This window comes from Astyanax mexicanus, chromosome 7 (assembly GCF_023375975.1).
Source record: "Astyanax mexicanus isolate ESR-SI-001 chromosome 7, AstMex3_surface, whole genome shotgun sequence".
Taxonomy (NCBI): Eukaryota; Metazoa; Chordata; class Actinopteri; order Characiformes; family Acestrorhamphidae; genus Astyanax; species Astyanax mexicanus.
Window position 1 is genome coordinate 43,770,325 of NC_064414.1, and position 16,428 is coordinate 43,786,752.

The window sequence follows — 16,428 nt, forward strand, 5'->3', positions numbered from 1 at the left end:
GACTCTAAAATAGGGATAAATGTTTATGAACTAATAATAATGTACTCCTCGACAATCGATTATCTGCCACAGAATTATTCTTGTGATCTAAATTTAGGAACGTATTAAAGTAATATGTAATTTTATACAGTCTTACTCTATAGTCTGCATTTTCCTCCATCATAATGCAATTGCCAAATAATTACGAGCTTGGCTGGCTTCTAATATTACTGAATTATTTATAGAGCTTTATTCAAAACACACAGCATAAACACTTTTAACATCCAGTGCTTCTTCATATTCATTTGGACAAAAGCCAAAATATTGTTAAACTGGTTCATTGTGTTTTTGAATTAGTTCAGCAGTTTGAGAGCAGATGTTACTTGTATCTTAGTTTCATTAACATGAGTCATACAGTTAATTGCCAGACTGAAAGCTACACAGTATTATATGTGTATTTAAACTGTGTGTGAGTGTAATTAACAGTGGATGTTATATAAATATACTAGGGATGCGCAGAACTAATACTCAGTATAAATATCATTTAATATTGGCCAAAAAACACTGGATAAATAAAAAAATCATATGATCCATTAGTCTGCACAATCACATAAATGCTTAACCTTTTGAGGCACAAACCTCAGTTTCTTTGTCATTAGCAATTGTAAAGAGGAAAACTTTTCTAGGGACAGTTAAAAATGTTACACACAGGAAGTGATCTGTAGTTTTTTTCTGTAAAGCTGGGTCTGGCCCGGATGTTCTGACAAGTCTAGTAGACATTATAAACTTAATTGGTGATGTCTGCTTTAGTTTAATAAGGTGTAGTTTGTCCATATTAGTAAACCTGACATTTAAAACAAAATCTCTGTCCATGCCTGAAAGGGTTAACCCTAAAACTAGAGCTGCACGATTTTAGAGGAAAAACTGACACTGTGATATTTTTTGGGTATGCTGTTATTGTAGCTGTTTTTTATGTGATTTTTCTGCAAAAAAAAAAAAAAAAAAAGGTAATATTTTGATAACAAAAACTTTTAATATTAAATACATGGAGCAAATGGAGAGATAGCTGTTCTGATATCTCCATGTTCGCAGTAGCTCTTGTATCAGCACCATTAGCAGCTCCATGGTTGACCAGCAAAAGCTGTTATAGCCACAGGACCTGCCTGATTTAAAAAATGTTGCCCTTTTCCCCCCACTTAGGAACAATACTAATTAAAATGTTAAATAAAAAATCTTAAAGAGTGCTGCTTTAATAGGATATTTAATTGCATTTACCCTATTTCTTCATATTGTTCACTCTGTCTTGATGATTTTAGCCTCATCTTTACAGTCAGTACTGTCACAGCTTTGTAAGTCAAATCTAATTATGATTTGTGGATGATACACACACATCTGTTTTTTTTTTAAGTTTAAAGACATCTTCAAAAGAAATAAATAATAAATAATGTGAATCTTTATATTCTGTGGGGGGGGGGGGGGTGAAGAAACACATACATGCTTTGTAAATTAATGCTAGAAGTTTCATAATGTACATAAAGGTGCTAATGATGCTGAACACAGTACCATACACAAATAAAGCTGTTCAACAACAGGGCGTTACTCCTATCTGTTCACACAATCATGCAATCTACACGGCTGGACAAGCATCATGCAAAACACAAAACACACACCATCACATAAGCAGTCATTCTCTGGTCGATTACTTCACAAAACACACAGACAGCAGGCGGCCCCGTGGCCTCGACAGCAAGACACCAGACTGGTCATGCACTCACGCCAGCGTCAGAAGATGTGATGACTTACATATAAACCTGCTTGTGCAGCAACATCGCACTTAAAGCACTGTACATACACTGGCCTGACCTAGCATGTAATCAGACTCAATGTGAAAATGCAGAAGTTGATAATCAGACTCCGTCCTCACTGTATTTAGCAAAACCTCATTTCCTCATTTAGCAAACTCTTCAAATGAGCTTCTAAAATTCCTGTATTTCTTATTTTTTTAAGTTTTAATCGATTTATACTCAACTATGCCATATCGTCTCATACACAATATATCGTAATGTAAATATAGTGATTTTAAAATCCATAACGTGATAATAGCAATATTCTGTCTTGAAAAAGTCTAATATTCACTGTAAAGATTTAAGGGTATTTATTGTATAATTATTTATGTTTGCAGGTTATGTTAACCCTCCTGTTATGTTCTGGGTCAAATTGACACATTTTAAAGTTTGGAAATCTAGGAAAAATAGTTTACGTATTTTTTAAAAACTTCTTTTGCTTGCTTTGTTTAATCAACAATCTCACATTTCATTTGCAACCACGAAAACTAAAATAAAATTGCAAAAATAAGAAATGTTATGTGAAACTATTGTTTTTTTAAAATGAGCTTTTAATAGTATTAAATAGTAAAACATTTAAAAAAGTTTGAATTTGTAATTTTGCATTTTTTTATGACAAAAAAGTGAATAATCCTAATTTAACCATTACCTGTTAGAGGTAAGAAACACCATTGCACTAAATATTGATAGAATAATTATTACTGGAGTTAGTAATTAAATATTCACACTGCTTCGTAAAGGTTTTTTTTGTTTCACACATCTTTTGGATAATTAAACATACACCAGGTCAAACTGACCCAGAAACACCATTGCTGTTCCTAACAAATTAACATAAAAGGAGGGTTAAATATTCTGCAGTTCAGGATTTTGATATATTTTTATTTTTTATATTACATTATTTATTTTGTTACTTTATCCTTATTCCATACAAAATCAGTCTTGGCAACTTGCTTTTATTTACAAAGGAGACAAATGTGTGCAGATTTATTAGTTTCTACTGAATGGCGGCAATTAATAAACGATATAAATCTTTAACATATATTTTGTTGCAGTAGTATATTCGTAAAATTATTACAATTATATTCTTTTGTGTTTTTTCATATTAGCCAGAATATTGTTAGCACAGAAATAAGCTACAATAATGTGATATTTTTTAAAGGTCATATTAGATCAGATCATAATGGCCAATCTGGTAAAGTGTAAAGGGTGCTATTTTCTTTCCCACAAAGCAACACTGTAAACTCACTGTCACACTGTTAACGCAGTTTATTTATCAATTAACTGAAATCAACACACATAGAGTCTGAGTTATATTTACAGTTGTGGTCGTGAATATTAATGTTAGGCAGTATTACACTTATTTCTTTTAACTGTTCTTTTTAAAGCTGTTCTTTAATAAAAAAATATTTTTTTAAATATTCTGGGATTTTCTGAAATCAACACGAAGTCAAAATTATCCACACAGGGCCAATAATATACAAACACCTACTTAGATCACTACGTCAGTAGTGCTGAAAGTTCCAAACTGTCTATTAACGTGCCATGGCTTCATAACTTCCTGTCAGTGGTGGAGACTGACTACAGCTGGTACTCAATTCTTAATTCAATGAACTGACCAACACGGAAAACAACGGGAAAGTCCAGGGAGCTCAGTGCACTTCTGAGGAATTACTTTTGAAACCATTTCTAGAACTGCAGATTTCAAGACCATCAGTTACAACAACTGCATGCAAGCACAAGTTAGTGAAGCTGTGACCAGTTTGCCAAAACCCAGAAAGTCCCCCCTTTAGCTATGGGAATTAATTTGGATATTCATGAACAACCCAGGAACCAATAAGAAACAGGCCTGCCATTTCCTGAATGACCAGGATCACTGTCTACAGCAGGGGTGTCCAAACTACGAGGTATTTTAGAAATAGAATGAAAGTTGGCCCGCTGTTAAGCAGGTTTTTCTAATGTGAGATTTAAAGTTTGAAAGAAACGGGCCAAAGAGTCTAAAAGCGGAGAGAGTGCGCATTTCTAGCGCAGACAAACGGGGCCAAAAAGTCTAAAAGCGGAGAGGGTGCGCATTTCTAGCGCAGAAAAACAGAGCAAAAGAATCTAAAAGTGGAGAGAGTGCGCATTTCTAGCGCAGAAAAACGGGCCAAAGAGTCTAAAAGCGGAGAGGGTGCGCATTTCTAGCGCAGAAAAACGGGCCAAAGAGTCTAAAAGCGGAGAGGGTGCGCATTTCTAGCGCAGAAAAACGGGCCAAAGAGTCTAAAAGCGGAGAGAGTGCTCATTTCTAGCGCAGAAAAACGGGCCAGAGAGTCTAAAAGCGGAGAGAGTGCGCATTTCTAGCGCAGACAAACGGGGCCAAAAAGTCTAAAAGCGGAGAGTGTGCGCATTTCTAGCGCAGAAAAACAGAGCAAAAGAGTCTAAAAGTGGAGAGAGTGCGCATTTCTAGCGCAGAAAAACGGGCCAGAGAGTCTAAAAGCGGAGAGAGTGCTCATTTCTAGCGCAGAAAAACGGGCCAGAGAGTCTAAAAGCGGAGAGAGTGCGCAGTTTTAGCACAGAAAAACGGGCCAAAGAGTCAAAAAGTTGCCGTAATTAAGAGGTATTTTATTATTAAGAGACATCATGAAATTAAACATCAATTTGAAAAATCTTAGTTTACACAACACTGTCAAAGATAAAGATAGTAAGTCAAGTAAAATGGTGTGTAAATAAAATGATCAGGAAAAAAATTATTTAAAGTGGTATATTTCATTATTTGTTTTATTACAGAGTCTTTGGCCCGTGACTTCAAATATATTTCTCCTTCTGGCCCCCAACAAAAAAAGTTTGGACACCCCTGCTCTACAGTAATTTCCATTGAAGACCTTTAATCTTAAATAAAGTGTTGAACTGTCCACTCTGATAAAAGAAGAAGCCTTATGAAGCTTTTTATTTTATGGTCACATGAGACAAAGATGTTTGGAGAAGTAAAACTGAGGCATTCAGTCCCATAAGCACTGTATCAAGTGTAAAGCATGGTTAAATATGATTCTGCCAGAAGCTTGTTGATGGCTACTGCCAAAAATGTCTGGTAAAGGTTCAACTAAGAGGAATTTAGACTCATGCTAAGGGTGCTGTATAAGCCTGTCATGATAACTCTTTTTGCGTGGACGATATATTGTTCCAGATATAATTGGAATAATTTATATTACTGAAATATTTATTGTTACTATTACAAAGCTGATATAATAGCACCCTTTCAAAGAGCAATGAATTAAAAAATAAAAGTAATTAAACATGCTAATCTTCATTATATGCTATACTACTTTCAAATTTACCAAGCAATCTGCAGGCAGTGTTAGTAGCAGGTTGGAAAAGAGATCTGGGTAAACCACAGGTATCAGAAGAGGTTCAATATATTATAAATAAAATAGGAAATGTATTAATATGTAATATACAGTTTAAACTGCACACCATATCATCGCTGTCCAATGAAAAACACTTCTCTATTTTTGTTGATTTTTAGTTTACTACATAATTTAAACAGACAAACTGTCCCTTACACTGTGCCAAAAGTTCTTGATGAACGGACCAATAGAAACTCTTAAAAATGATCTGAAATAAACTCTTTTTACATTGACTTCCACTGAAAGTTTACAAGGTTTTTTCTCTCTCCTGTAAAGTTGCTGTTTTGGAGATAAGTGTTTTTCATTGGACAGCGAGGATATATTTCAAATAAAATGGACCCATCAAAACCATCAGTCGGAGAGGTGGTAGCTATTCACACACGTTTTGGTTCTGCCCAGTTATTGCCTCTTTCTGAAATAAGGTAAAGAAGAAGCTTGAAAAAAATATTCCACTGCACCATAGAGTGTGACCCTTTCTTCTTTATACTTGGTATTGGTGAAGACAGGGTCAATCTTGCTCCATGTCAAATGTATCGCTAATAAGTTATCGTTCATTGTGCATAAATGTATCCTAATTAAATGGCTTTATGACAAGGCACCCACAATTAGCCTTTGGCATATTGAAATTTTAAAAATATTTCCCTTGGAGTGCTTGTGTGCCAAAATGCAACTGGTCCCCTTTCTTTACCAGTCTCCCACATCATATATGCAGTATTGCTGAATGCACTCAGACATGGCCAAAAAGTACTGGTCTATGAAGGGAAAAAGGCTTACATGGTTATGCCTATATATGGTTAAAGTATTTCTGTTTTTCACTAATGTGTCAGTACAGCTCTCTCTTGTTTCTCCTTTTCTTTTGTTATTGGTTTTCGGTTTGTTTTTTTGTATGTAATTTTTTTTGTATAATTGAAAATTGAATAAAACTATTATTGCAGAAAAAATGAAAGTAATTATTAAAGCAGAAATGATTGAGGTCAAATACATATTTTATGGATTAGTCGTCGGAATAGCCATTTTACCAAAAGTTGATAACTTAATTTTTGTGACAGTGCTGTATGTACATTTTTATTGTTTGCAAATACTTTTAACCATGTAGTGATTTCAGAAAACCCTAAAAAAACAGAAAAACTGAGCACCAAATTATTTTTTAATAAATATATAAGTATACTGTACACTAATATTGTACCACAAATATAGCTCCTAATATTGTCTAATAAAATCCTAATATTGCCACGACTGATAAGTTTATACTTCCAACTACAACTGTGAGTATCGTACATTTATTTTAAAAATGTGTTTTTATGGTGGACAACAATCAAATACAATTACTAAAACAATACCACAGTCTGTATTAATGTTTCTCAGAAATCAGAGTCAAAAAGAGGCTGATAAAAGCTACACCTTGCAAGGATACAGCTAAACCGAGCATTTTCATGAGGACAACTGCTTCACGTACTGTATATTAAATTCTGGTAAAGTAGACGTTAATATTGTTATTCAGTTATTTATAGGGGGCTTCTTTTGCTCATGCATATTGTTTGCCCACAAGACCAACATTAACCTAATTAGAAAGCAATCACAGAAAGCAATCATTAGATTCCTAGAGGCTTTAAAATAAGGCTCATTATTGTGGGACAATAACAACACGGCGCAAGGTGACGCAACAGTAACATGGTCATTAGGAAGAAACAGAAACGAACAGGAATCCTCCAATCCATGCACAGAGAATCCACCACACATGCACACACGATGAACACACGATGCTCCTTCAGCATTCGCTGAAATCCAGATACTCACCATTCCCACGGGTGGTGTTTCGTGGGGTTTGTTTGGGTGGGGGAGCCGAGGCGGCTTGTTTACTGGTGCCCTTTGGCAACTTTTTACCCGCTGTCTTGCCATCCTTCCTGCCCCCTGCGCCTGCGGCCCCACCTGAGGGCTTGACGGATGCAGGCTGCTGCTTTTTTGCAGTGGTCTTCTGAGCTCCAGCCTGGCTGGCCTGTGGGCTCGGCCTGTTTTCTTTCTTTTCTACAGGAGCACAGAGGGGAGCACAGCGCTCTGATGCTTTAGCAACCCAATCGAAATATTGGCAGAGCCTCAAACAGACACACAGACAGAGGGACAGACAGACAGACACATACACAGAGCTTGGGGACGACCAGTAATGATGTCAACAGCAATAAAGCCTCACAAATTTGGGTGAGCCAGTAGAGCTTGATGAACTTAACAGGCTCAAAGTGGATAAACTCAAATAACATTCGGGTTTCAAGAGGGAGGCTTTTCATCAGACAGACACTTCTCCGCATGTCCGCTGCCAAATGTGATCAAAAGCCTTAAAGGATCTGCCTCTGTAAAGTGCTCTGGAGAAAGCAAAGTACACACAAACAGAGCATAAACCAAACCAACTTCCCAACACTTCCCTTTCTTGACTTAAATTAATGGCTCCCTCACACTAATGAGCTAATATCTAAAGTAAACTGACAAAATTATTGGGACACCTGATCATTCAGATTATATTAAAAAAGAGAATGTATCCTGCTTTTGTTGGAGTAACTGTCTCTAGGACGGTCCAGGGAGGGTTTTCCACTTTGTGACAGAGCATTACTGTAAGGTACGACAAGGCGATATTTAAAAAAAAAACATAAAATCTTAATATTCTTTACATTGTAAAGCTGCAAAAAAAAAAAACTCCTCATATTTCAGAAACACAATCCTTTCTAATGTTTCAGGCTTAAGAGATGCCTTCTGAGTATATTTTTACCATATTTAAGGATGTATCTTGATTACTTGATTATTAGTTTGAATTAATAAATAAATTAATAATAAAATCACCTAGCACTATTGTCAAGGTTTGAAATTGTTCAATCACCATACCACCTCATCCAAAACTCATCCCAAAAGTATTGGTTGGAGCACCATCATTCTAGAGAACACAGTTCCTCTGTTCCACAGCTCAAGGCTGGGGGGCTTTATACCCCCCAGTTCATGCTTGGCACTAGATGTAGTGCCAAGAGTTTCATGTTTCTCTGCTTCAACGAGTCTCCAAATGCATTGTCAATACTTCTCTCAATACAATTCTCTACAGGGACTAGACAAGCTGTGAAGCTGTGTGTTTATATATTTGCACATCTGACTCATCAATGGGAGGAACTAAAAGTAACCAAATGCCTTTGTAAGAAGAGGCCAATACAAGCTAGTAACCACTAGTTATCATATGACATATGTCCATTACTGGTTTAAAATAAGCCTAAGATGCTCACTCATAATAAAGCAAATACAATGCCCATGCTCTTTTTTTACTTTTGCAGCCAACTTCGCATTTTGTCCCACAGTTACCATTTAAAAGATATAAGGACAACATAGACCAACACAGGCATTCAGTCTTAAAATGATGTTACCTTCTGCATCATTGGTATCTGGCACAAGGTCTGTCTTCTCCTCAGTGAGGGTGTCTGGAGACTCGATGTCCACTTTGACCTCCTCAGTAACTCCACTGGGGACTGCATGTCCGTTTAAAGTCTCTGTGTTCACCGCATCCTCTGAAGAAAAGCAAACAACACAGTTAGTGAGTTAATGTAATCTAGGAGTGGGTGATACGGCCCTAAAATTATAAAACCACAATATTTCAGGGTAACAATATTCTTGGTGATATGACAAAACATTTAATTTAAAAAAAGAATACACTACTGCAACAAAATTAATCTAAAATTTTATTTGGCAATATTGTTGCATATGATGTGATAATGCACACCCCTATTTAAGATTTTCACCAGATTGTAACAGAAGTTAATGATTCAGCATGTTGCGATACTAATAATGCGCTCCATATATCCAGATCTGAAGTAAAATAAACAATACTGGATGGATATAATCTGTCTCTAGTAGATAATTAATGGGAAATGGAAATAATGGAATTTTTTTGGCTACAAACAGCAAAATAGCTGTACCCTGATGACCCTAAAATAATGCAATTTGGCATGGTCCAGTGGGCTAAAGTGCTGTCACTAAGATCCGGAGATTGCTGGTTCGAATCCCAGTCATGCGGCTTGCCATCAGCTGCCGGAGCCCTGAGAGAGCACAACTGGCCTTGCTCTGTCTAGGTGGGTAGATGGCGCTCTTTCCCCTCATCACCCCCCAGGGTAAAGTCTCTTAACACAGGGCGTCTGTGAGCTGATGTATCAGAACTGAGTCGCTGCGTTTTCCTCCGAGTGCGCTGTGATGCTACTCGGTGGTGACTCACTTTACATGTAATGGAGGAGGCATGTGCTGGTCTTCACCCTCCTAGTGATGGGGGATAAACAGCTGAGTAGCAGCAGAATGGGTGGGACAAATGGCCTAACTATATTAAAGTAAACTACAAAATTGCACCATAACATAATGAGACTTTATTCCAAGAAGTACAATGATATGCCAAATATCATGGGACTGAGTTCTCTGGAATGATGGTGCCTTATGCAATACTTTTGAGATGAGTTGGTCACACTAATGCTAGTCAATTTTACTGCTGAATGCAATCAAACCATCACAGCAATGCCCCAAAAATCTATCAGAAAGCCTTCCCGGTTACTCCCACAAAAGCAGGATAAAATCTCTCTTTATACCCTTCATTTTGATGAGTGTCCCAATACATTTGTCCATGTGGCCTTTATTAGAAATGACTGAGATTTTATTGTAATTAACGCTTAACAGTTTTACTTTCATTTACCTTCACCTTCTTTATGAGAAGGTTACGTAATTACAGTAGTTTTCAACTGTTTTTTTTTCTATTTTTTTATTTACAGTTCCAGCCAGCTAAAATGAATCTGTTCCTTGTTCTCAGTGTAGAGTCACTTAAACCAGGCAACATGACAGCACAAGGAACACATTCAAACCTCAAACCGGTTGCATAATCTAAACATATTCTCAGCATTTCTTCATGAATAACATTGTAGGCTCAAAGAAATCACCTTGATCTGGAATTAGGACGCCCTTTCTGATGAGTTCTTCACGCGTCTGCCTAGTGGAAATTTTCCTCTCTAGCACTAGAAACACAGTAGAAAGTGGTTAATTATTGCACAGAAGTTGTGAGTGTGAGAATATGGTCATTAGAGCAGCGCCAGGTTTACTGTAATTACAGGCAGTCGAAGGCCACAGTATAGTGCAATATACTTTACGATCCAGGTTATTGTATTATAAATCACACATTTAGGAATTTAATCAACACCTGACCACCAGACTGGGCAATATAACATGGATAGGAGAGGTGAGTCTGTGTATGTGTGTGTGTGTGTGTGTGTGTGTGTATGTGTGTGTATGTGTGTGTATGTGTGTGTGTGTGTGTGTGTGTGTGTGTGTGTGAGTTAGAGAGAGAAAGATCATTTAAAATAGCAAATAGGAGCTACAATAAATCAACCACTTTACTCTATTAAACTAGCCTGTCCTCTAATCTGATTTATTAGTATAGCCAGACTTTCATGAGCTTAGAAACAGAAGTTAAAAATGGAAAAAAACTCATCTCCAGAGAAACAGTGAAGAAAAGCAGACAATTTTTCTACCTTTGGAGAGATCCTGGAATTTATCACTGGTTCTTTTCTTACGCCACTTCCAGGGTTTGAAGATTTTGCCTAAAGAGGAGAGCTTCCCCTTCCCTTTCAGCTGAGATGAGCCCCCAACGACCACATCACAGTTGGCCAGAGAAGCTTTTTCCAGTCCATCCACTGCGAACAAAAGACAAAACAGAGATCAAAATCAAGAGATGCATTGATAAGAACATTTTGGGCCAGAAAATCGAACTCTGAACATCAACAATTCTCTTTTTTTTTTTAATAATTTATTATTTAATAATTTATTAATTATTTATGTTTTTACAACTGAGTAAAATAAATAGCTTGAATGCATTTTGTCTTGCTTTTTAAAGAAAAATCAATTAAAACATGTCAATTGACAAATACGCATTGAACACTTAAAATTGGAGTTTAATACCCCAGCAGACAAACCAAGCACAACACAAAGCACACCAGTAGTGCAATTTTAATTAAGTACTTACATCAGTATTGTTTTCCATGAATTAATGTATCGTATTAACGCTTTTAAAAAACTGACAGAATACTGAGTTAACTGATGCTAAGCAGGATAAGTAGTGCTGAATGCTTTATTTTGCTGTATTTATGTGGTTAGAATGTGAAAATGAACTTAAACCTGTCGTTTGTCAGCTTTAAAAAAAATTAAAATAAGACTTACAGGAATAAACTAGTCATTGTTCTGAATTAATTATTTATTTTATTATTATTTTTTATTTTTTTTACAGAAAGTGCTTTTTCCCTTTTTATAGATGGATATTTTTTCGGCTTTTAAAATAATAAGTGCATCCCTAAACAAAATGATACTACTGCTTTGGAACAGCCTGATGGTTTAGAAAGGACAGCAATTATGTGTAAAAATGGCAATATTTACTATATGTCACCACATTTAATCAACTGAAACTTTCCACATTTTAAACATGTAAAGTATAAAGAAATATATATATAAGCCGAATACCCACTCACAGATCAGTACCCACTGTGTACATTCCAGAGCATAAATCTCTATTTTCTTGTATTCTAATTTATGCAAAGATAGTCAATAGGGATGCACAGCTCCAACAGACTGCAGCAGGTGGTCTTGCGGTATGTCCCTGTATGCTAAACCATCTATTCATCCTTTATAAAAGAGAGTCACTGCATCCCTACAGCATGACGCTGCCGCCCCCATACTTCATTCTTGGTTTGATGAATACGTGTTTTGGTTCGTGCCAAACATTGTGTTTTGGATAAATCCAGCCTTTACTTCATCTAACCAGAGGAACCTTACCTCTTTCCAGCTATAAGGACACACAGGCCAGCAGCCCCAACTCAAACCATTACATCAGAGTAATTGTTGACCTCTGTAGCTTCCCCATTTCCTCACAAGTCATCCAGTAGTGATCACACAGATATTCAAACACTTACTTTAAGTAATGTTTTTAAGGTACTGAAATCCCAACTGGAATGTTTTATACACACTTTCATATTGGTATCAGCTCATGAAAAATATCAGACATATCAGCATGGGCTCAAAAGAGGATTCAATGGCTCTTACTTATGACTAACTCAAGGGAATATTAGACTCTTCATAGGCCCTGTGCCTGGTGACAGATAACCATGTTAGCAAATAAACAGCTACTTATGACGAACAATCGGCGTCAGATTTTCCCCAGACTGTAAGGTCTGTATGACCTTGGCCTGTCACATTAATTACATTATCAAATTATCCTACAATTTATGGGCATGATGTCAATAATTATTGCTGACCTCAGTATTGCTCATTACATTGTTCTCAGCAGTAGGAGCCTATTAATGTCAATGAGATGATATATCAACTGACACTTTTTAAAAAATGTTCCATGATATGTTTTATTTGTCTACAATTTCTTTTTTACAAAAAGTGTAATTTGATTCCAGTGCCTAAATATTCAAAATAATTATAATATAAAACTCCACTGCTTTTTAAAAGAGTTTACCTGCATTATGATGCTTTTATATTATCCTTATTTCAGAGTTATAAAAAGGTTTTAAGATAACAATAACATAATTTACCGCAATAAACTCTGGGACAATATATTGTCCAAACAAAAAAAGTTATTGCAATTATTGGCCTAGTATGACCATTCACATTAAAGATGAATGATTCTGCTAATTGTTCCATATTTCCATATTTTGCATTACATGAAATAGCTGAGTTGTCACACAGCTTTCTAATTGGTTACATTTTTATTGATCATTGTGTGTTGTGCTGTTTATCACATTAACAGACACTGTAGAAAGTTTGTTGAAGTTTTTTGTTACATCTGGTGTTGGCATAAAATGGCTAATGTGCTAATGGCCAGCACTCCTGCCAAATGTATTTTCTGGTCTAAGCCAAATTCAAATATTGTTTAATACAAACAGAGTGAACAGAGCTGAGTAACTATACTGCAATTTGATGGTAATTAAAAATGTTAATAAATAAAATACAATAAACCAGTATCTAGTGGAGAAATCTGATCCTTTCTCCATCGTTTCTGGTCCTTTAGGATGTGCATTAAACTCATTGAAAGCAGTCTGAATTTATTCAGAGAAAAACGACGTTGTCCATGTTTCTAAAGTCACGAATTGTGTTCCAAAGTGTAGGCTGCAGTCAAGATCATCAGTTAGGACTGTCTTATAAATTGTCCTTCTCAGTAACCTGTTGGACACACATTTAAAACAGTCTGACGAGGCACATGCAAATGCCACGTAGACACTAACCCATGAAACTCATGTTTTAACAATTATTTACAACAATTTAAAAAGAACTCTGAAACAAAGTCGTCCTCTTCCCAACATTTTCACTCAAATTTCCGTGTGCAGTTTTACAAAACTGGGGACAACATAGGGCTGCAAAGGATACATCTGCTGCGTCCTTCAAATCACTTCAGACTTCAGATGCGTTTCTAGGCTGTATAAAAATATAGTCTACACTTTGGAAATTTTTAACCGATTAACCCACGTTCTAGTTTACTCCAGTCTCTGCTTCAGTGTTATGATCAGGAAATAAAACCAAAGGCCAAATTATCACTCCTCACTGATATTTTGTAGCTCTATTTCACTCCAAATAACACAGCCAGAACAACGACCTCAATGCCATTACAACATTACAAAGACTAAGGTCCCTCTTGAATGAATTGCAAAATTGTTGCAGCTTCCAAAGTGGCAAAATGTGCAGCTTGAAGCCAGAGAACATGATCTCAGCTGCAGTCAAGAAATCCCGGACACTTAAACGCAGTGACAGGACGTGACATCCTCTTCCAAAGTGGGGTCTGAGAGACTCCCCCTCAGCCCCATCAGCTCTGCTTATCATCATTTTCTAGATACACGTTCTGCCATGTGTTAAGTGACATGTTGGATAAAGAAGCAAGGCAATGATCCATTTGCAGTCGGCTAAGTTAGGAACAGCTGCAGCTTTTAGTGCTCAATCATCTGCTCAAGTGCTTTTAATATGACTTTCCCTCGCTTTTCACTTCTCCGGTCACCTCTTAGCTGCTCAGGACGCTTTTAAAACACCAGCGTTCTTAAGAGGGGTCCGAAAAATGTGCAGGTTTAGACAGCGTTAGATCAGGAGTTACAGGCTAACACTCTTACAGAAAAAAAGAAAAACCCTTCAGAGAAGAAACACTGCTGCTTCCCAACATGTAATTATGCCGCCGCAGTCCTTTGTGTTGATAAAGACTCTCAGAAAAGAGAGAGTTGCTTCAGTTCTCTCACAGAATGCTCTGATGCTCTGATGAAGTGGTTCAGCTGTGGTTTTATATTTTTTGGATACAATCCGGATTAGAACCCGAACACCCCTTTCAGACAGCTTCCTCTTCCAGCGTCCATAGTTAATCCTGTTGGATGTGGTTTCTTGGTGGTATACTGACATTACCCTGGATACCGTGGTTCTTGATGCATCACAAAGACTTGCTGTCTTGGTCACAGATGCGCCAGCAAGACGTGCACTGACAATTCGTCCTCTTTTGAACTCTGGTTTGTCACCCTTAATGTTGTGTGCATTGCAATATTTTGGGCAAAACTGTGCTCTTACCCTGCTAATTTAACCTTCACACTCTGCTCTTACTGGTGCAATGTGCAATTAATGAAGATTGGCCACCAGGCTGCTCCAATTGTTTCAGTTTCATTGTCCAACCCTTGTTTTTAACAAATTTAACAGATCTAAACAAAAGTGCTTCAACCAGGATGAAGAATACAGGAAACCTTCATATATATAAGGAATTAGGGTTGCAACGGTATGAGATTTTCACGGTATGATAACCGTCTCAGAAAATACCGCGGTATCACGGTTATCACGGTATCACAGTTTGTTACATATATTATTATTTTTTTGTTCAATTAACTATTTATTGTAGAAACTACACCATCAGGTGAAGGAAACCATGTTTTTCCACTACTCTTAAGGGCATTAAGAGTGTATATATAAAAAAAAGTTGGTATATAACCAGATACTGCAGAAAGAGGGGATTTATTTCTGACATGATCCTCACAATAGAGATTTCTATTTTAAGGCTTTCACTACTTAAAACCTTCAAAATATGAAAAACAGGCACGTCAGAATTTGAAAATGAACGCATGTAAATGAATGGCGTCTTTCACGTCCAGTCCGGCCAGGACCTTTACACGGACACGTGAATCCATCGTAGCACGCACTTCACGCCTGTACCTGCGTGCCCAAATTTCGGATAACTCAGCGCTTTTGCGGGCGCTTACCGCATAGGTTATGCACGACTACAAAGAGGTTTTATTTATGTTCAGATTAAAATTATAAACTGAACACATACTTTGCGCTGCACAGCGGGGTGGTGTTCTCGGAGATGGGAGAACAGGTTTGATGTATTTCCTCCTTTAGCTGTGACTTTACGGCCACATTGATTACAAGCTTGTTGATTACAAGATTACAAGTCTGTTTTCAGGCTGTTTGAATGAGCGAAATATGATCAGAATTATGTAAATTAACACTAACATAGAAGCATAGAACTATTATTTAATAAAAATGATTTTTAAGAACAGCTAAACACAGTGCGGAGAAGTTCACGTGCGAGAGAGAGAGACACAGAGAGAGAGAGAGATTTGCGTGTTCTGATATGAGCTACTCACAGGTAAAGGTTCTCTTTTATCTCCTCGTGCTCATTTTAGTCCAATACATAATTCTGCAGTTTCTCAGTGTTTTCTGTCGTATTTTGCGGCTATCGCGAGCGCTTACAACTAACACCGCGGGCCGCGAGGTGCAGCCGTGCTGCCGCTGTTATGCCGAATCCGACTCCCTGCTCAATCCGACTCCCGCTTCGCGGACAGAATCGGCACAACACCCCCCGCTGTAGAACTGCGGGAGTGAAAACAGCGCTTATAATTAAGTTAGTTAAGTTTCAGTTTTCGTTATTTGGTTCGTTTTCATTAACAATAATAATTGGTTACTTAGCATTAACATAGTGATTATCACACCAGAGCTTTATTTAAAAATAAAATATATAATTAAAAAACAGACGCCTACATCTCAGACTATTTTCTAGAGCCCAACCCGACCCGGCCCGAGGAATGTGGTGGGAAATCTCGGCCCGAACGGACCCGATCTCGGGTCGGGCCTCGGGTCAGGTCTGGTTCGGGCAGAGAATCTAAGCTCTAGTCTGATGCACTTTCTGCCGTTCTCACCGCTGTGTGCTG

General features: G+C 37.2%; 1 protein-coding gene across 5 annotated transcripts in view; it reads right to left on the reverse strand.

Annotated features, from left to right (window-relative positions):
• Positions 1–16,428, reverse strand: part of phactr2 (phosphatase and actin regulator 2) — a 92,562-nt gene that overhangs the window by 29,438 nt on the left and 46,696 nt on the right. For 4 of the 5 annotated variants that reach the window (XM_007256071.4, XM_007256074.4, XM_007256073.4 and 1 more), the window contains exons 2-5: positions 10,735–10,896; positions 10,147–10,221; positions 8,599–8,739; positions 7,001–7,228 (exon numbers count right to left, since the gene is read on the reverse strand). In XM_007256071.4, coding sequence (XP_007256133.3) covers positions 7,001–7,228; positions 8,599–8,739; positions 10,147–10,221; positions 10,735–10,896 — 606 coding nt within the window. The remainder of the gene's footprint in view (positions 1–7,000; positions 7,229–8,598; positions 8,740–10,146; positions 10,222–10,734; positions 10,897–16,428) is intronic. The other variant, XM_007256075.4, reaches the window with a different exon arrangement.